This window comes from Seriola dumerili, unplaced genomic scaffold (genome assembly GCF_002260705.1).
Source record: "Seriola dumerili isolate Sdu_G_001 unplaced genomic scaffold, Sdu_1.0 BDQW01000149.1, whole genome shotgun sequence".
Lineage (NCBI taxonomy): Eukaryota > Metazoa > Chordata > Actinopteri > Carangiformes > Carangidae > Seriola > Seriola dumerili.
In genome coordinates, this window is record NW_019174404.1 from 18,803,900 (window position 1) to 18,826,480 (window position 22,581).

General features: G+C 40.3%; 1 protein-coding gene across 1 annotated transcript in view; it reads left to right on the forward strand.

Annotated features, from left to right (window-relative positions):
- Positions 1–5,453: 5,453 nt before the first annotated feature.
- rock2 (Rho associated coiled-coil containing protein kinase 2) overlaps positions 5,454–22,581 on the forward strand; it is a 32,165-nt gene continuing 15,037 nt past the window's right edge. The window contains exons 1-5 of the mRNA XM_022750323.1: positions 5,454–6,267; positions 20,943–21,024; positions 21,161–21,261; positions 21,527–21,664; positions 21,893–22,153. Of these exons, the coding sequence (XP_022606044.1) occupies positions 6,169–6,267; positions 20,943–21,024; positions 21,161–21,261; positions 21,527–21,664; positions 21,893–22,153 (681 nt within the window). The 5' untranslated portion in view covers positions 5,454–6,168. The remainder of the gene's footprint in view (positions 6,268–20,942; positions 21,025–21,160; positions 21,262–21,526; positions 21,665–21,892; positions 22,154–22,581) is intronic.

The following is a 22,581-nucleotide window of genomic DNA, read 5'->3' on the forward strand; positions in this document are numbered from 1 at the left end:
CACACACACACACACAGACAAAACAACACGCATGTTACGTCTGCTCCTAACCTGCACCATGTTGTGTTGGCGTTACAAACAGTGTACTGTCCGTGTTGGAGACAGATGCTGAAGATATCAAACCCTAACTCTCACATGGAAATCCCGGACCACTGAATCAGTCTTTGTGATGACAAACAGACTCGTGACAAATCTCCAGCATTCCTTTTTTTGATGATAGACTACAGGCCTTGGTCAACAGCCTGAATTATGCAATGACAACTAACTCCAAACCTAATAGAGACGAGTGGTCCACAGACAAAATAAAACATGACATGACTTCATGTTACTTTTCAGAAACAACAGAGAAGTTGCCTTAACTCTTGCTTGTATAATCTCTACAGTTAAGACAATGATGCTCGCTTGTAAAGAAGACTCTCTCTTCTTTGTACAAAATGAAATATACCAGAAACAACAACTTTGTTATCTTGCTAGTGTCAATGTATAGATGATCAGCTTTTTCTGTAACTTGTATGGACTGTCACACTTTTGCTAAGAAACCCTCCCCCCAACTTTCTTGTTCCTAAACATCCAATCTGTTCAACGTTTTAACTCGTGGTGGGCTGTCAATCTTTTTGTGTACATTTTATAATATTATTTATTGTTGACAAGTTTTGCATTTGCAAATAATTAAAAAAAAGTGAAGGTGGTTTGACCTGAGCATTCGATTCCAATGTAAATGCCTGGTGAACAGTGAAATGCTTTTTTAATTATTAAAATGGAGAAAACAGTAATATGAGGAGATGATCTTCTGTCTTTTTATTATGACGTTGTAACATGTACATAACAGGTGGCCAAACTTGCTTTGGAAAATAATCATTTTTTGTGTTGTAACAGTATTTGTTTTACCCAGTGAATTGCTCATGAAGACAAATAAATAAGAGGAACACACAACTCTGTTTCAGACGGGTCATATCTGTTCAAATACATTTCTGTGTACATGTTCCTAGAGGACAACTACACATATACAGGTGAGACTGCACAGTGTGATGACAGACAACATTAAACTAAAAATATATCTCTTTTAGCACTGGTTATTGGGAGATTTTGACTTGATTCATCGTTTTACCACATAATTTACAACCTGTCAGAGCGTCAGTGGAAACCTGTGAAAATATGATTAATAGGTTGCATGTGAATATCAGAGGTGTCATATTATTTAGTTCACATTTTCTGCAATAAAATCTTTAATATAAACACAAAGAAAATGATTCAGTAAAACCTGACAAATTTGTGCATTTGTGCTTTTTAATTGTAATATACTGCAGTGTACAGTGCTCCATATTTGTTGATTTTACATGAACTTCAAGATGTGAACAATCTAGTCCACATGACAACATTTGATTAGTATGATATTATGATATATACAGTATATGATATTGCCCTTCAAGCCCATTTTAAGAAACCATGGCAACAAATGGTCAACCAAGTATAATATGCAAACAAAAAACAAGAATGATAGACCTTCCGTGCTTACAGTTATGCTAAAATATTGTTAATAATGAACTCTCAAGCAATAAATGTTTCAATACATTTTATTATACTGAAAGTTAATCTTTGGTTGTAAGAGTGAGTGAATTGAAAAATTTACAAACTGCTTAACATGGAATGATAAAATTTAACAAAATAATATTATTTCTTATATAATGTAAATAACTCAACAGAAGTCATGATGTGGTGTCAGTGGAGTATTATGTTTTAGAAATATACCCACTCTAAGTGACATGTCATACTGTTTTTCCAATAGTTTATTTCTGAAGTTTATTTAAATCTCATTTACATGTTACATTTACCCGTTTGTTAATGTATTCAGTCTGAAGTGCTTCTGACTCGCTGCAGATGAGGAGTGTGAATGTAATGGTCTGTGGTGCCATCTTATGGCTTCTCAAAGTATTGGCCCTCTCCTCAGTAGGAACATGATGGGAAAAGATTTCCTCATAGTGGAGATAAAAATAAGAAGTGGAACCAATTTAATGATCACACAATAAAATTCTTACAACACAACAGTCAAACTATGATGGTCTTATGATCTTATTTTTATTTTTAGGATAATATTCTTACTAATGATATATTGTTATTAGCATTAGTAATAGTTATTGTTGTCATTATTGCAATCATTTTCAGTAGTCCTGATAAAATAGTCTTACATTTGAGTCAATTCAGAATAAGACACAATAATAATAAATCAATATTTGCTATTTTCACAGCAGATATTTTGAAATTTCACAGGTATAGATAATAAAATCAATAATGGCTGGATTCCATTTAGCTGCTTCAATTTCAGGGTCCTGGTATTGTTCACGCTGGCTTACTGTCATGGATTACTGGGACACTAGAATAGAACAAAGCCACTGTTAGAAACTAGTGCTTTTCTTACTGTGATAAGTCAAAATGTCTGCAGTGAAAAAAGAAAACAACAACAAAAAACTACAAAACCTACCTATTAATGTACAGAAATGAACAAAGTTACAAGAAAAAAAAAGAAAAAAACAACAAGAAAAAAAAAATGATGTGATGAAATGATATGAGATTTAATACGATTTTGAGCACAACCAGTTTGTTTCTTTCTGTTGCTTCAGAAATCAAAGGCTCTGTGAACTATGAGTACACATGGGCAACTGTTACTGTTGTAGATTAACCTCCTCTGTAGCAACAACAGCCAAAAGATCCACAGAGACGAAACCAGTGGGATAATGGGTGGTTATGTTCTCATGATCAATGACATACACATCTTCATGTAGTCTATTTTGAATGCAGACCTTTTTTCTTTCAACCTTTGTTGTGCCTATAAACAATATTTAATACAATTTAAAACAATATTTCCTGTGTTATACACTGAGACCGACTATGCAGAGATGACTTATGGATCTTGCAACCACATCTACAATTTTGCTGGATCCTGAAAATGCTCCTACAGCTGTAATCAGACAAATGTTTGAGAAAACACATATTTTATTATTAGCTGACTCATTAAAACTTCATCAACAACTTAATGTGTTCTGTGAACCGGTGAAATGATATCCACATCCACATATATGAGCTGTTAAGTTTGGTCATTTGCAGCAGCAGGTGGTTGCACTTGTCCTGGTGGTACCACTGACCAATTAAAGGTCACACAAGATCATGGGCCAGCACATTACAATATCTTGTTAGTTCAGATCAGATTGGCGTTAATCAGTGGCATTATATATTGGTTTACACAATAAGTCAAGATGCAGTGACCCTGGCCAAGTGGCAACATGGGCTCAAAATAGTAGCTGTCTAATCCCTCACTTTATCTATCTACTACAAGTGAAGCAGTGTGATTGCTGAAAACATCGTGATGTGATTTTACAGGTGAAAAGATGAGATGTGAGCAGGCTCTTCAGTCTGTGTCGCCAGCAGCTCATTCCTACGTTGTTTCACACGACATTTCCCAGATATCACCTTTCAAACAAACAGTACATCAGCTGCTATACTGGGTGTGTTTGTCTGTTCCCCCCTGCTGCGCCAGCTCCATATGCAAACTAAGTAACTGTGCCAAATAAAGAAAACGGAAAATGCATCACTTCCTGTTAGTGACTCAAGATTTTACCTTGGAAGGAGCAACCACGCAACAGCTGAGTAACAGATGTAAATGGCTACAAGCTGAATGACTGTTGTATTGCATCATTAAAAGGGAGAGCAGCAGAAAAGGTATATCTGTAAAAAATACAACAGTTCATGATAATAAAGCTACATTTCTGTAAGTGGCTGGAGGGTGAAGGGAAGCATCTGTGGTCTAACTGCTCCCTCTGTTGTGTGAAACAGAATACGCTTTATCTGTTGACTATACACAAACACACACTGACATATATTAGACACACCCTCACAGTTTGCCCCATTCTTTTTGCAGCTGAGATCATTTAGTTAATCTGAACTTTCACCTAATTAATCCTAGTGAAATTTAAACTACTCATTATTTTGTCAGAGACCCCTAAGAGTGCATATTATCCTTGATTATTATTGCTAATTTAATTTTCACCGGTTTAGAAATGACCAGGAATAGATTATATGGTGACTATAAAGGTTGATCACTGTGCAGAATATTGCAGAAATAAATTAATGGATTTGCATGAAATTTGGACAAATTAGCACTTTGGCCAGGAAAATAATAACCATACTGTATTTTGGTGATAGTTTGGGATTCCTTCCACTAGATTTTTAGCCATAACTATGAAACTTACAAAGCTGGAACATTTCTACAAATCCCAAGGGTAGAAGTTAACTTTATTTTTAAAATGTAATTTCAGGAATGTTGTAGGAGTCAAAGCCAATCAGAGAAAAGCCTTCTTGACCTCCATCCAGTCATATTTTTGTATCACTCATCTTTAGTGATTTTGAGCATCATACAGCACTTTTCCAGAGAGGTTTCGTCATATTATTCAAATCTTCCTTAAAACAATTTCCCTCCCTTCTTCCCAATCTCTCACCCATGAACTGATTCTCATCAGTGTTTATGAAAACAATGATGGTTTACACAATGATGATGATAAATTAGTACTAATGAAATTACTTACACATATACCTTAGTGCTTATGGGCATACATTGCTACATACCTGTATATCAAAAGAGAAGAAGAAAAAAAAAGGGGTACAGTCTCACCAAATTTAAAAGTCCCATATTTTCCTCTTCTCCTGTGTTTTATTGGAAGCGTTGATCCATAAGAAGATATATTTGTGGTTTTAAGAACCGAAAACAATCTCAATGTAGTTTTACATCTCCTCCCTCAGGCTTCTCTCTGGAGCTCTAGAAACAACAGGTCGGTTTGTGTGAGTGTTTACCTGAAATCTGCTTTATTTTTATTAGATCACGCAGAAAACAGTCAGTCAATAAGATACTATGTTGTGACATTACATAGTTACAGAAGTCCTGACAGCTGGTTTTAAGGGTTAGTTTCTGAATAAAGGCTGTGTGCATTTCTCTGTGGAGTGAGCGCTTGATACTTTCACAGCATTAACATAGAACCTAGACCTGCTTTATAATCAAAAAATCAATATGGGACCTTCAAGAAGTTAGGTTATCAGGTATTGATTTAACAAATGTAAGAAATGAATCCCATATTTTATGAAAAATATAACTTTTTTGTTTGATTGTGTATTTAAGAATGTGTATTTAATGGTAATTGTTGCTTTAATATTAGCTTAGACAGGTAGCCTACAGAAAGAGAGGTAGAGAGGTGCGGGACAGGACAGGTGGCTTATGGGTAACTGAGTCCTCGGTGTGTTGATGTCAGGGGGAGGAGATAGTATTCAGGCTGTGTGTGTGTGTGTGTGTGTGTGTGTGTGTGTGTGTGTGTGTGTGTGTGGGTGTGTGTGTGTGTGTGTGTGTGTGTGTGTGTGTGTGTGTGTGTGTGTGTGTGTGTTGGTGTGTAGATGTGAGTGAACGGGGAAGAATTCAGCGGCCGCAGGACTTTTCTCTACAAATCAAACTTGTATATTTTCGGGGACCGAGGGTCGTGACGAGGACAAAACGAGGAGGACAAATACGAAAATGCGAGAAGAAATCCAGGAAGAGAGAGTCTGGTTATTAAAAATTCAGCGCGGGAGAACAGACATTATCGCCCTTTCAGACTTGTGGCAGCACCGAGGATAAACTACGATACTAACGGGCTTCAAACATCTTTGAATGGGGTGAAACGAAGCGGGGTTTTCTCGAAAAAAAAGCGACTGCAGAGCGTTTCCAAGCGGCCGAAACCCAAAGGGAAGGGGAGGAGAGGGGGGCAAAGAAAACGCCCTGCTCCCTGTTGCTGGTATCTCCAAATTCAAACTTTTATCGCCGAGTTGGAAAAATGCATCTTTCATTTAACGGGAGGTGATAATCCAAGCGTAGCGTTGTGTTTATTAGCTCGGGGCGAAATAGCTGGCTAACTGCAGGCCCGCTCACTTGGTGAAGTTTTGGGAAGCCTCTCTGCTCTGGGAATATTTTCTCCTCATTGTGCACACTATTCCTGTTGGAGGCGAGTTGGGTGGGCTGCGAGCCCAAGGCTGCTCCGCTAGGCCCACGGCCATTAGCCAGGAACAAAGAGGTTTCACATGTAAAACTCAAACGCTTTGGGGAAAAACCTGTTCATATTTTTACTTTAGCCTTTAACGACCGCCGCCGCAGTCATGTCGCTGGGCGCCGAGAGGAGGATGGAAACCCGGCAGAAGAAGCTGGAGGACATGATCAGAGACCCCAGATCTTCCGTAAACTTGGAAAGTTTGCTGGTAAGTCAAGTGGGATGCATCTCATAGATTATTAATGATGCCAAGTTGTCAATTTGCTGAAACGCTAGACACGTATGCACACACTCTGGTAACGTTATACTATTGGTACTTATATCCTTTACTTATTATTATTTCCTAATTGTAACCTGCTGCGAGCTGTTAGCTTTGTTTTCCCCCTCAGGCAGACTGTGATGTTGCATGGACCTCTATCTATTATTATTTTGTCCCATTTCCACCAGTTACAAAACTGCAGTGTTTCCATTATGTCCTGTAATCGGATGCCTCGCTATAATAACCTTTTTTTTTTTGAAAGAGCAGCCAAACTCAGAGCCTCATGGTGGATGCCCTGTAGACAGGCCTGGTTAATAGTTCAGACTGAGTACAGACGGTGCAGTGTGGGGCTCTGCGAAGCGTGTCCACGGATTAGGATTAACCAGTGGAGAATGCCCCCACTCGGTGTGTTTATGGAGACTAATATTTCCGGATAAAACTCCCGCCTGGGTAACAGTTAGGCCCACCAGACCTGGATAGTCCCACACCACAGCCCATCAGATCCTCACACCTATTCTGGTCTCCCTGCACTGATAGACGATTAGGAGGGAGAAATGACTGATCTTTAAATGTATATTTTCTGGGCAGGTCTCTGGTCTCTTCGGAAACATGTTTTCTATAACTTTTACAGTTTTATTCTCAGAAACAAAACAGCAGAGCATAAGGTCATTGGCAGGATCATTTGATAAAATGAAAAATGTCTGGTCCAGATTTCCTTATATAATATATACGTTTATATTTCACAAAGGTCTCGGCCTGTCAGTCAACAATTGTATGGAAATGTGACTACATGCCCACAGTGACAGCTCAGTGCGTTGTCTTCATACTCCAACTCCAAACTTTACTCTACACCCCAAGGTGTTACAGAAATCCTGTCTGATCCTCATTTGCATATAACATGTGAATCATACTGATTCCAGTGAAAAGCTTCTCTATCGAGCTGTAATCCCCTAAAGGTAGTTGTGAGACAGCTCCTGTCCCTATGTTTACACTTATAATATTGGAGCAGCTTTTCTTATTCAGCCATTTATGTGTCATGATGTAAAAATGTAAAGATTTTTTTTAAATATAGGACTATGATATGCTGGTTGAAGATCTTTGATTCACCAGTTCAGTGGATGACAGGAAAATGAAATGGTCTGATTATCAGGCTATGGATGGACCAGTAGTGTTAGTGAATGTAAACAGAGTATTAGTATTGCCATTTGAAATTTCCTGTACTGATGCAATCTAATGCCAACCTATATCAGAGGTAAAGGGAAACTATTGCCCTCTTTTGCAAACAGCATAAGTTAGAGCTTTGTTTTGGTGAGTAAAGTCACATTATTTTGCTTGATATTTAAATTGTAACACTCTGACCTGTGTCTGGTAGAGAAGTACATGGGACGTACCCCTTGACAGACGTTTTTGGCAATTTTTGTGATGACAAAGCTGCACAAGGCCGTGGAAAATGTTTCCTTCATACCAGTGTATATCAGTGACGTAGGGCTGAAATGAGAAAGGTCTGGTGTTGGTTCTGAACGTTTCTCCACAGGAACTAACAAATCTGAGCTTCAGAGTAAGAGCTGGAATCACTGATGTTTGAGCTTTTCTTTCCTGATGCCACTATGTGTGCAACATCTGAGCACAAGATATTTTCTGACCCTCTCCCTGTCTGTTATTCCGAACCAGCACTGTGTCACAGGACCTACTTTAGCTGTGAAGTTACATCTGTTCCCAGTGACAGTGTTTGAATTTCTGGGCCCCCTAACTGGATCTGACAGAGGGCAAACACACTGTCGCGTCTATCTTAAAAAGCATCACCTCACCCCTTTTAATGGGCCCCATCTAGCTTGGGGCCCCCTGTCCATCCCCTCCTCTGTTTCCCCTCCAAGCTACTTGAGGCTCTCCTGGCCTATTCCCTCTTACCTTAAAACATTTAACAGAATACTTGCTCGAACACCAGTGGTGTTTACTTCCTGCACACGAGCCAGAGAGATAGAGGTGTTGAGTGTTTGAGACAAAAGTTGAGTGGGAAGCATGCGTAGGAGAGAACAGGCTGCAGTTTTCCATTTTTAGCAGCCTCGATGCTGTCGCTGGGATCAAGAAGTTTTGCTGCTCAGGGTGGGATTTAAACACACTCACGTACACACAGACACACTAAGGGCTCAGAAATGTCCTTTTTTGCAGGTGGAATAAAAACATGCATACTTTAAGTGCCTTAATAATTGCTCACAGGCTCATATTCGGTAAACAGTGAATCACAGATCCCCTGCCATTGTGGCATAGCAACAGCAAAAAGTGATTTAAATAAATATATAAAATTGGAAGAAGCTGCTTTGTTGACCATTGTGTTGCCTCCTAAATAAAAAAAAAAAATAACAACAAGAGTGATTAATTTCAGGAGCAGTGTGCTGACTACCCTGAGCATAAGACAAGCTGACAGGGAGGAATCTGCAGCATCTATCAAGTGAACTCATTGACCATCCTCTTAAGAAAACTGACCGTTTATAAGCTGGGATATGTAGCAGTATAGCACGCTGATATTGAAAAGCAGAGGTTTCTGTGTAAACTATCCTTGAATCTGTAATGAACCTCTTATTCACCCCAAATAGAGCAGAATGGACAGCAAATATCACACAAATGGTATTTAAATGCCACCATATACTGCGGTTGTAAAAGCTGTAAATCACTATATTGCCTCTATCAGCATTCGATTAAACGTAACCTGAAGTCTCAGCAACCTTCCCCTTGTGCAAACTGTGGTGATCATTATTTGGCAGCACACTACTGCTGACTGTAGTACTGGACTTGGCAGCTCCAAGTACAAGGAGTGATTGTCGAGGGCAAGCAAAAGAAAGGGCATTTTTCGAGATAATAAAAAGAAAAAGAAAATATGGACACTTGATTGCAAGTCGCATAAGTTGCCTTTCTGCCGTCCTAAAGGAAATGACCTCACTGAGTAAATAGTTGGCAGCTATATAAGGGGCTCAAAGTCCCTGCGAATGGCTGCACTTTCCCCTTTCACTCTTGAGCCTTATCTCTTTTTCTCTGGCTCTGCTTCTCTCTCGGCCTGCAGCTCAGCCCCTCCTCTCAGGCTTGTTAAACACACTGCAGGTATTTTAACTGGAGCTCCAGTCCAAAGCCTTTTGATTCAGCTGTGGCCCGGATACGACCAGATAACTTCATGCACGGCACTTCAGTGTGAGGCATATGAGATATGGATGGCTGAGAGTTGGTCTGATGCCTTCCAGGTCATCTGTTGGGAGCAGTCCCTGTCTTGTCTCGTTTATATTCATTCAGTGTGATCCTCTCCTTGTTCAGCATTAGGTGACAAAGACATTTAGTCACATAATACGCTTGTTTTGTTTTGCTTAGTGTTGCTTTTTCATTTAATTCCCTCCAATCCCCTGTCCTCTGTTTGTTTATCTTATCGAACCCCATTCACATATTCTCTGTTTGTTTCTTTCAGCCTGCTTTGTCCATTCACCTCCCACCTCATGTTTATCACTCTCCTCCTCTCCCAGCACCCGAGGTCCCTCTCTTTCTCCATCTTCTCTGTTCCTTTCCATTCCTCTTATCTTACCCCCCCCCCCCCCCCAGTACTTCTTCCTTAATGTGTATCTCTTTAGGGATGTGGGGATAACCCCTCTGTGTCTTGTTCTCAGTCTTTACTCTTATAGTCAACCTGAGTGTCCGCTTCGTCTCTGGAGTGCAGTTGAGCTGCTCTCAGGCAAGCAGCAGCAGTCCGGGCTGCTTCAGTGTGCTAGCTGGATAGAAACACTGCCTTATAAGGCACTAGGGACGGTGGCCCCGGCCAATTTTTTTTCTGCAAAACAAGCCAGTCTCTCTGCTCCACACCTCCTCTGGTGAGACAGTCGGGCCTCTCCGTGGTTTTTGCTCCACTCCAGTGAAGAAGACCCGGCGTCTTCCAGGTGTGGACGCCCTCAGTACTCTCTCAAATGACTTTACTTGACTTGACTTATGTATCGTCTGGTGTTGTTTAGTTGTCAGAACTAGGAAACTTAATTAGGATTTACCCTGTTTACATGGACTCCACCGGAGTCTTTTCTAAATACCTAATAATAATATATATATAATATTCAAGTAGTAGTTCTACATTATTCACTGTCTTGAAGAGATTTAGATGAAAAAACTGATACCTCTATCATGTCTGTATGGAAAATGTAGCTACTGCCAGCACCTGGTTATTTTAGCTTAGTACAAATACTGCAAACAGCTAACCTGACTCCGTCTAAAAGCACCTCTAAAGATCTCAAATTAACCCGTTACATCTCATTTGTTTAATCCAGTTAAACACCAAAGTGTAAAAATCACATTTTATGAGGGATTATGTGTTGGGCTATGACTCTGCCTACTACATACTCAATGAGTATGTCCTGCATACTACCTACTCAGTGTATAGCCAGTACCCAGAATGCATTTCGCACTAGACCTGCCAGGATAACTATTTTTGTTTGACGCTATGTTGTCCAAAAGATAATTGCGATAAATGATATTATTGTCAAATCCATTTTATGCCACTGATATAATGAGAGCAATGAACTTATAATTCTTATGAATATTCAGACACTGGAATTTGAATGTAAAAAAATATTAAAATAGCCTATCCTACATAAATAATAATAAAGCAAAGTCGACATACCAGCTCGTTCGTGTTAATGGGCTCTCAGTGTTTCCCACAGGCTGAGTATTTACTCGTGGAGGAGGTCAGTGCGCCGTCTGAACGATGTCACACAGAGACTCATGCAGCTTAGGGGGGCAGAGTGTAGACCTGGTTATTTTCTGTTGATACAATTTACAAATGTTCCCTAAATGCCACAGGCTATCAGTAGTAAAAGCCAGGTGGCTGAGCACAGAGAAGCCTGTAGTCCGCACAATTACTCCAGAGCATGCAACTCCAAAAATTAAGTAGTTTTAAAATAGTGAAATACGGCGTTAGGTTGAAACTGGCGGACTAAACTATCCCCAGATTCATTGCACACCTACAACAAATCACTTTTCAAAAAGTTAATAACGAGGACTCTGCAAATAAAAAAGCGGCCGAGGATAAATAAGAAATCCTCCATGAACAGAGTTTCATTTCTGTTCGGCCTGAGCGGTAAATGCGGTTTTCGGAGGGAGGCCACGCTTTCTCAGACCACGTTCACTGAGAGATGCAGCCATGGATGGGTTATAAAGTCTTGTAATACATCCATGGATGTGGCCCTTATTGTCTTGGCCGGGAACAGTTACTTCCTGAAGTCTCAGCTAGTTGCCTGGCAGCCTCACTGTCATGACAAGACTACTTGCTCATAGTCCCCTGTGAAACCATAATGTGTTATTTTTACACTTAGGCTTTTGGCGAACAGATCTTGTTTTTTGTCTGAAAAGGTTTTTTGTCTGAAAAGATTGTTGTTGATCTGCTGTCTGTTGTTTTACTTAAAACTAAATTCTTACTGGCTGGCACATTAAACATATTTAGGAAGTAATGGGAGCAAAAATTAAAACCTTCATGAAAAACTGAGCAAAAATCAAAGTCCAGCACACGCACACGCACACACGCGCACACACACACACACACACACACACACACACACACACACACACACACGTACACGTACACAACTCCCCACACACACATAAATAAATATACACATGCTTCACAGCACCTTCATTAGACATTATATAATATCTTGGGCAAATAGAACAAGACACGAGCAGGTCCAAGATGTCCAGAAAAACAAAGATATTGCTTAAACTCAAATTATTATTACTAACAAAATGCTGCATGTGAGTTGCCCATCTGGTCTTACGAGGTAAAACCTTAAATAAAATGGAGCAAATCTCATACATACATAATGTGATATTCGGACTATAAGCAGAGCAGGAATTGGATGTCCTGGTGTGTTTACAGTGTTATATGGTTCTCATGTGAAAGGATATGTATACACGCTGAGATCTGTCTTAATCTGCTGGATCTTCTTGTCTAGACATAAGGACTGTGTTTGGGAAAATGTGGCCGTGCACACAACAGTGCATTCAAGAACAGAGCAGTGTGTTTTAAGTGAAATCATTTTAAACTTTCAACATAAACTCCAATGGACGGTTTGACTTTTGAAGAACTTTCACTTCCCACACTGATCAAAGCGACGGGGACATGAACTTAGTTCTGCTAAGTGCGCTGCGGTCGACGGTGGCTGAATGCAGAAATCCTGTTGCTGAATTCTGTTGTTGTCTTGTGCAAAGTCTTCACCCTGCTGTGTGAGTGTTAAAGAGTTTGATACCTGTGTCTCGGCGTATTTTTAGTTTTAAATGAGGGTGTGAGTGAACAGAGCAGAGAACAGGAGTCTCCCACGCATAACACATAACCCATCCATCTGGCCTCAGTGTTATCATTCCATCACAACCTGCTGGTGAAACACAACCTCCTACACACACACACACACACACACACACTCTCTCTCTCTCTCTCTCTCTCTCTCTCTCTCTCTCTCTCTCTCTCTCTCTCTCTTTCTCACACGCACACACACATGCATATGCACAGGCTTGGGTGCTCATGGACACACATTTGTATTCATTTTCAACAGCAAACACATTATTCATTTGATCTTGGCAACACACAAGCTGCATTGTGTGCAACCAGCAGCAACGACGGGGCAATACAACACATTACCAAACAGTTATGGATTGTGTGTGAGTTCATATAGCTTTCATATCCTTCAACAAACCCAAACAAGAACATTTGTATGTGTGTGGCAGAGTTTAGATGAGCTGTGTTTTGGAGTTGAAACTGGCAGTTATAATTCAAATAGTTTGTGCCAGTACAAAAAAATATTTATATACAGATTTAACCATGTTCATACCAAAGGATTGAAACTGAAACTCTCAATTGAAACCCAGACTAGTGACATCATCCTTGTGTTGTTTTTTTTTGTTGTTTTTTTTGCAAGTTGGCCCACTATTACTAATCAACTGCAGATTCTTTATTTCCTTAAATCAAGAATTATTGAACAGAAACATATAATAATACATAATAAATAATAAAAAAAACATAAAGTAAATAAGGACACAAAGAATTTTGCAAGTTGTACACCCAGTGGTAATATCTAAAGGAATTAGTCAATTATTCCAGTATTTTGAGCAGAAATCCACTTGTTCCAGCTTCTCAAATGTGGATGTTTTTTGTGTTTTTCTCTTACTCCTCTGTGATGGTAAACTGAATCTCTCCTCTGTTAGTTGGACAAAACAAGACATTTTTAAGTCGTCACCATGCGTTCTGAGAACTGAAATGCTGTAAAAGATTTTCTTTCTATACATTTAATCAGCTTTGCACCCCTTCAGATTTGTCTTTCGAGCTTGGTGGATGACTGGAACTAGCCCCTCATCTTTTACACCTGATGTATAGTGTTGGATTGTGTATGTGTCCATTTGATAAAATATGGACAGAACCTGTTGGAGAACATTAAATTGTGTGGTAGGAAGGCAGTTACTAGTTAGAATGTTGTGCCTTTATTCCGCCTTGCCATTCAGTGTAAACGGTATGAACACAGATCATTGTTGTTACACCTTTACGCTGCCAGCGCAGGTGCTCACAGAGCCAGAGTGATGTCTGTGTAAGAGAGAGAGAGCCGGCATCGCAGGACAGACGCAGACGCACTCTGGTGTTATGTCACGCCCCTGGTTCTGCAACACTGGCGTGCTATCTGAAATCACACACGGCAGCATTACGTTGGGTTTGTTAGGTTCAGTGTAAGCGGTGTAAGTAAAGGCAGCATAATGAGGGGTCTTCTTAACGGCCATGGTTATCTCTCGCCTCGACTACTGCGGTGCCCTTATGGCGGGCCTCTCTTAATGCACAGTGAAACCCTTACAGATGATGCAGGATGCAGCGGCGCATCTGGTTTTGGATCAGGCTAAAAAGGGCACGTCACTCCAGTGCTCATCAACTTCCACTGGCTACACATGGCCACCCGAATCAAATTCAAGTCACTAATGCTGCCTTCAGAGTGACTTCTCCGTCTGCACCCATCCACTTGAACTCAATCATACAGGCTTATGCTCCTTCTCGGCCGCTGCGTTCTTCCAAGGAATGTCGTCTGGCATTGCCTTCTGGCATCTGGCCATCTGGCACTGCCATTGCAATCACAGTCCAGACTGTTCTGGTCTGTGGTTCCCCGATGGTGAAACAAGCTACCAAATGCTATCAGAGCAGGGGCGTTCCTCTGTACCCCCAAGAATCTTTTGAAGACTCATCTCTTTAGTGAGCACCTCCTCTTCTAACACTTCTAACACCCTAACATGTCTGACTCTTTACCTCATCTTCTTGCACTTTGCCTTATTGAATAGATATAGTATTTAGTTCATACTTCAGGGTCTCCTACTGCCCTCAAGCTTTTGTGTTGTTCCTCACTTGTAAGTTGCTTTGGATAAGAGTCTGTGAAATGAGTAAATGTAGATGCAATATGGCAGAATCTGTAAAAGGGGCTACTGTTGACCACTGCCTTTTACTATGTCTTCTTTTTTCTAAGTGGAACCATATGATCATTTAGAAAGCTGAATTTAAGGTTAACATAAAGCAGGACCTAATGTGCATGCAGTCCTCCCTTTTGTTTTGTGTTTTTCCTGGCACATTCCTCACTGTACTTTATAATAAAGCATGGGTGCCAAAAATGCGTAGGGCACAGGAGCATGGGACAGAAATCTGTCAAATTCAAGAGTAAGACATGCTCTTGTTATTCCCTGCGGAGACATTAGCTGTGCTATTTGTGAGCCTCTGCAGGATTCCTGCTGTTGTGTCTTTCTTGGAGGGTTTACGGGCCCTGCCTGGCACAGTCCCCTCGCTCTGCCCGGCCCACCATTTATCCCCACAACTATTTTTAAAATGGCTGGAATTCAATCAAAACATTAACTTTCTGCTCAATCCTTTTAAAGCCCAGAGCAGTGCTGCTTGTTTTCTGTTCCACATGCCTAGTGATGAGATTGGTACGGGCATAGGAAGAGGGGTTTTTTTTTCTGACAGACTGCAAATGGAGGAGGGAAAGTTTGTAATGTGAGAGGCTTTGAATACTTGGGTGATTCTTTAGTGTGTTTAGCTCTTTTCAGGTTAACATCATCACATTCCTGAGTGGTGCATCCACGTGGCCTTTTATATGTTGATAAAGAGTGGAAGCAAACGCAGGGAGAACGACAGCTCCATAATGTCAACAGCAGGTTGGGTAAATAAAATGGAAAAGAATAGAATGTGCTCAAACAGAGTGCTTATAAAACTCCTGCTTCTCTGTAGCTTTAACTGGTTTCAACTCCTTATATTTTGCAGGAGTTGCTAAGCAACCATCCATAACCCATTGGCTGGATTACAGTATAGCAGAGATAAAATGCAGGAGTGCTATCTAATAGATACATAACAACTCATACTGATAAGCATAACTGGACAGATAACTCCTATCAGCTCAGGAAGACATTACTGTAAGCCTGTTACTGTATCTGTGCAGGAAAGTGCCCTGTATATCAAACTGCGCTATATAAACTGACATCACGGTTTGTAATTATTTAGATTGATTGTTATTAAAAAAAACCCTTCCCTTTGTTGTAAGAGAAACCAACATGACTGTGGACAAGGAAGGGAGGATCAGTGGTTGTCTGGAGCCGGTCCAGGAATGTCGGATGCATTAAAGTTTAAATTGTCGATCCAGCTTTACACTTCCCCAGACACTTGTCAGTTATTTAATATTTATAAATAGCTGCTTCGACTGAGTGGCTGAGAAATGTCCTCCAGAGTCTTGCTGCAGTAACGCTAATGGAAGCAAATTGGAAGAGCTGTGTGCAGCCATTCCTCTTGTGTAACTGCAATGCACAGAACAGCTGATTATGTATGACCTGCGGGAACCTGACTGCGTTAAAATGTCTGCAAATGTAGTTGGATAAAATACTTTTAATAAATACTAAAGCAAAGGAGAATGCCGCTGTTTCCACCAGCAAAATGTCCTCTGCACTTTTAGGACTACTGTCAGCACAGGCTAAAGGTTTTAGTATTTACACCCCATAGATACTACGATTTTTCTGTCTCGATCCATCTAAGCCAAACAGTTTTAAAGCAGAGTGCCACAAACATCCACCAGCATGTTTCCCCTTCTTCTCTGCAGAGACGTAGAGAGCCACCAGCGCAACATGTATTTATTTATTTTTTTTATTCTTCCTCCACACTTCATTCATCTTCTTTAATGGCCAGATGTTGAAATGTGAAAGAAGGAGATAATATGTCATGATGACGTCCAGTTTGTAGATAGGGATTGTTTGCTACATGCCTGTACCAAATCCAAGTGTTGCAACACAGTGTTTGCTTTGTATTTCTCGTGGCAACTGTCAACAAACTGCCTTTGTTGTTTTTTTCATGTCCAAAGTTGGAAATATGTGAAACTGAATACCCTCAGTTGTGGGTTTGTATAGTCTGAACATTTTGGTACAATTTCCTCTATCTGCCACTCTGCATTATTGTTGGGATTGTGGCACCTACAACCTTAGAGTGTGAGAACATGCTCATGATTACTTTATTAATTGTTCTGTGTGATGTACAGTGACTGTTTCCTCACAGAACACTTAACACTTCTGAACTGTTTAGTGACACTTGATCTCTGTTTGCTATGAAAGTGCGTCGCTCATGTTTTCCATCTATTGCATTGGACAGAAAAGTGGATTCATCTCATTTTAGCCTGCACCCTTGGGCTGCTGAGGTTTGGAGCACAAATTGCTAAGAAACCATTTATTTAAATGATGACAACAACAAATAAATTACTCAAGAAATCCACCAGCTTTCATTTCTCATAAAAACATAGACCTACATGAAAATTATGTTTTCAGTTGAGATTTAACAAGTTGGAAACTAAGTGTATGATTTATTTTAGGCCTTTAGCGTCATGATATCTGAGCTATAGAATTGCTGCTTGATGCACAGTGGCTGGTTACTGCTGGAATCACACACTGTGACCAAATGGAAATGACATCAGCTGCTGTTAAAAAGATATTAGCAAAGAAGTGGGAACGTCCAAAGATGCTGTAAAAAGATTAGGTAGATAGAGGCACACAGTTATAGGTACTACATATTAACCATTCAAATGTAATATCTAGGAACATGTAAAACAGACTCCCTCTTACTCCATGATTGAGTAAAACTGCATGATAACAGGACATAATGATGTTCTTGTAAACAACTAATTTCTCACATTAAAGCAAACGTTGTATATGTTACTATTATAATAAAACATTACAGATGGAAACGATGTGTATATCATGTATATCATCTGTTGTTCATGCAGTTGTCTATCCTGTTTTCTCTTCTGTAGCTGCCACAGCAGCACCACCTCTTAAACTCACCCAGTCATCACAGAGCTGCAGAGTGTATATGCATGAATCAGTTACTGCTGAGAAATGACTGGGCATTGATTTCAGCTTTGGCTGTGTACTTACTGTTACTTACTGTTTGAAGATGTTGTGTCGAATAAATCTTGTTTCTAAGTGCACACAACCTGCATGTAACGGATGCATTGCATACATAGTCATACCTGTAGCTGCAGTCTCTGCGCAGTTTTTTTGGCTACAGACAAATGTTGAGCAGTAGCAGTGGCAGAGAGTGCTGCCTCAGAGGAAATGACTTGCACACAGGGACTGGCTTCATGACACACTGAAATTATCTGCCAGCCCTGGGGTGGGGTGGATCATTTCCTGTATTGCTGTGCACGAAGGGAGATCCTCGTGCGTGTTTGTGTATGTGCACACGCACTCGGCAACCCCTCTCCACCCCCTGGCGTGTGTGTTTTTTTCCCTTAAATAGTAGTTTTGTGTGAGGTCAGTCCTTTAATGGGGAAGTGAAGTTGAGATGATGAAACAGAGTGTGCAGTTCGCTGCAGACTGGCTGCAGCCGAGCGGAGAATGATGGAGAGAGCAGGAGGAGAGGCAGATAAGACGGAGGGAGAGCAGCAGAAAAGGGCAAAAGAGACAAAGAAGTAGAAAGGGAGTGATTGAAACATGAAGCAGATTGTGCCACGCACTGTAACGACAAGAGAACGAGAAGAGAAAAGTCTGAAACAAACCCACTTTACAGAACTGGGTTCTTGTGTCCTCTGTTGTAACATTTGGCTTGGTCTGATGTTCAGAAAGTTCCTCATTGACTGTTCAGGAATGCACAGCTGACAGATGTTGATAGATGACTTCCTCACTGTCACACACTGTAACAATTAGGGGGTTACATCTGTCTGTCTGCCTATTTAATGGCTTCCCTACAGTGCCCCAGGTCAAACTATGTCTATTATAACATGGCTGCATGCTACAAATAATCAGCTCGTGTTCAGTTAACCCAACATGCTGCTGCAGACCTGCTCGCAGTCTCTTTTCCTGTTTGGGCTGCTGCCACACAAGCTCAGTCTGTGGAGTGTAACACCACATATAACAACATTTAGATAATTAGGATGGACTTTAAGAAAAAAATTAAAGCTTCATGCTATTCCTTTAATCTCCAGTCAGTTGGTAAAAAAGACTTTTATTTTATTCCTTTTACCATTAATCAGTTGAAACTTTTTTAAGATTCTTTTTTTCTTGGCACATATTTGATTATTTGTTTCCCAATACAGCATTTCTGTCTCCCCACCAGTTTCATCATGTATTTCCATGTATGTCCAGTCAGTGGTGTGTGTGCGCGCACGCGTGTGTGGTTGTGTGTGTTTAACTGAAAACACTGGTGGCTAAACACACACACTGAGCACCTGCCTTTTTTCAGCTAGCTACCTAGCTGAACCTATCTTTCATCATGAAACTGCACTAGCCAGTGCAACATAATGTTAACCATCCATTTACTGTGCTGTATCTTGCGGCAGCATGACTGTACAAACTCATGTAACAGTGCATTTTAGCTGGCAAGCTAACGCTAAAGTTAGCAAGCTAAAGCTACATGAAAGCTGACAGACACCATAACATAATAACATCTTTCAAGTGCATATCTCATCAATGTACAAGATTCAAATTTAGATGAAGGCAGAGGAAAATAGAGCTAGATAGATCGATAGACACTTTAGCGCTGTATCAATATGTATTTTCCTATTTCTCAAAATCGAACCCCTTTATTACGGGCTGCATTTACACACATACAGTCATGCATGACAGTCACTAAAATTACAAATGCGTCCTCAGAGATATGAATTATTTTAGAATTGTATGTTTTGTGTAACAGCATCAACTGTCATGTAATTTCCTCTAAATTGGTCGTAACCCATAAGAAGCAATTTCTTGTATATGTAGAAGGTGCCACATGCCATGAGTGTGGTAAATGCAGCTCATAATATGAATTAACATAATGTGTGGAGGTGACTGTCTCTTTTACACCCACTGCTTCATAATGGTCACAGAAACAGTGTGTTCATCTTTTTGTCAGCAGATGAATATCATCGACAGAATCCAGAAGGCAGCTGCTGATGGGAAAATTAGTCATCGGGCCTCCTCCCTCCCTCTGTCTCTCCCTCTGTCTCTCCCTCTGTCTCCCTTTCTCTCTCGAGGAACAAAGCTGTCAGTCCAAACCTTTTTCTTTGCATGTAGTTGTTTGTGTAATCAGTCAAATTGAACGCTGAATGAAATGCCGCAGCGAAAGTGTTTGTTTTAATTTGAGAGTTGCAGCGTGCAATGATGTGGAACGGTTTTTGTTCTGTGCAGTGGTGAGAAAATATACAGAAAATAAACTTCTCAGAAATGCAGTCAGTGGTATTCAGCCCTCATGCTGCTCTCCGCTTCCTTTATTGGGCAGGGTTTAAGAAGTGTTTGCCAGTTGGTTTTGCTCAATGTTTTGTAAATTGTAGTCTGGACCATTTCATTTGTTTTCACAGCATTGCTGCCACAGTGTAGTTGTCAGTCAGAGATGACACATTTCCTCTGCAACTGGGCAGCATCAGATTTTCACACTATGTAAAATCAGTTGTTATGTCAGTATCAGGCTAAATTAAGTGAATAACAATTTATGTAAAAAAAGAAATTCACATGTAAACCTCAGCTTTTCACATATTCTTCTAGTGTGCAAATGAATGCAGATGAAAGGAGAACACACTTGGTTGGTGTGTTTTAGTTGCGACACAGTGACTTGCAGTATGATGTAGCCTTTTAAAGTAAAGAATCTGTTATAACTTGTCTGTTTTGTAACAGCCCAGTTACTAACACTGCTGTGTACTTGAATGAAGCAATAAGAGCCACTGATGTGTCAGTGTCTTCTTTAAAATGCTGTGTGACTGAATCACCCTGCACTAGTTTTATGCTTGTTGTGCAGCGCTACATAGTTTTATGCTGCATCTAATGTCTGTCCAGAGGAGGACGATATAGAGATGACACACTCCTGGATCCTGGTCCACATTGTTAATCCTCCTGATAGTGATGTGGCCGGTTGTAACTACTTCAGAACACATTTCTTCCTTTACAATGTGTATTTGTTTGTTGATGTTTGAATATTTAACATTGCAGTATCATCGTGGAAATGGTCGCTATCATTCATGGTTGTAATGAGAAACAGAAAGATGCTGCTGAGCTAGTTGGCTATAAAAAGGATGTTCCTGGGTTTTCTCATATTTTTGCTGGTCCAGACTGATGATGGATTTTTCATTCTCTCCATGTAGGACTCCATGAACGCCCTGGTCTTAGACTTGGACTACCCCGCACTACGCAAGAACAAAAACATCGAAACCTTCTTAAACAGATGTGAGTAGTTCCCGTGTGGTATTGAGAATGAGAAAGAGGGAGATAGAGGACAATTAAATTCTTTCTCATTTATTATTCAGGTCAATTGACAACTTAATTAATAGATTGTTTATTGTCTTTATACTGTTATATTCAGATGAAAAAGTCATAGGACAAATTCGTGACCTCCAGATGAAGTCTGAAGACTTTGACAGAGTTAAAGTCATCGGCCGAGGGGCGTTTGGTGAAGTCCAACTGGTGAGTATTGATCATCTGTGAACTAGACATCATTATTTTGGTTTTCACTCTTAGCTGTCACCACAAGGTAAAGGTACTGTGGTGTGATATTTTCTCTGCCTTTGCCCATTTTGTAGAATGTAATAATAGTGATAATGGAGTCAATGCAGTCATCTGTCATGATGGAATCACCTGACATCTACTGACAGCCACTGACTTTTTTGAACCCCAAATTCTCCATCATTGCTCTTCTGTCTCTGTATAAACGTGTACCACCACCATGCAGGTCAGACACAAAGCCTCTCAGAAGGTTTACGCCATGAAGCTGCTGAGCAAGTTTGAGATGATCAAGCGCTCAGACTCGGCCTTTTTCTGGGAGGAGAGGGACATCATGGCCTTCGCTAACAGTCCCTGGGTTGTGCAGGTATGACATTTTAGACACTGTTCATCTCTGGTTTCGAACATTTTTTCATATTTGGATTAAATAATGATTTCAAGGACTTTTTAGATTTTTCTAGAAATGTATAAAATATTGATTTTGTGCAGACTGTTACATTTTGAATGTATATTGGCACTAATAGTCATTGCCTAGTTAACCTGTGCCAAAAATGATCTGTCTCTTGTAATGAGAGCTTGTGCGTGCCTTGTTCAGTTGTGCTGTGCCTTCCAAGATGAGCACTACCTCTACATGGTGATGGAGTACATGCCAGGAGGTGACTTGGTCAACCTCACCAGCACCTACGACGTGCCAGAGAAATGGGCCAAGTTCTACACAGCAGAGGTCGTGATGGCCCTGGACGCCATTCACTCCATGGGCTTCATCCACCGTGACGTCAAGCCGGACAACATGCTGCTGGACAGACTTGGACACCTCAAGCTGGCCGACTTTGGCACGTGCATGAAGATGGACTCTGTGAGTTAAAGCCCGTCACAGAAGCCTCAGTGCAGCAACACGTTATGCTTCTGTGAATTAGCTCATTCCTACTGCTACCAGTTTTTAACATCAAAGTCAAAGCAGTTGGCAACCAATTTTTTTTTTTTTTTTGTATTATTTTTATCGACACACTTCAATATCAACCTATAAATCACACAAAAATCAATACCCCAAAACCCAACTAGACATACACACACATGCACTCACACATACACTCAAGGGAAGAGAAATATAAGTGAGATTTAAGTAAATAAGAGACATACACAAAAACAATGGTTCATATCATATAGAGAAACAAAAAAACAAAAACAATATACAGATATGATCAGGTTGAGTCCAGATATTTCAAAAAGGGACCCCACGATTCTTCCCATTTATGTTGACCTTTTGAATTAATAAATTGCAAT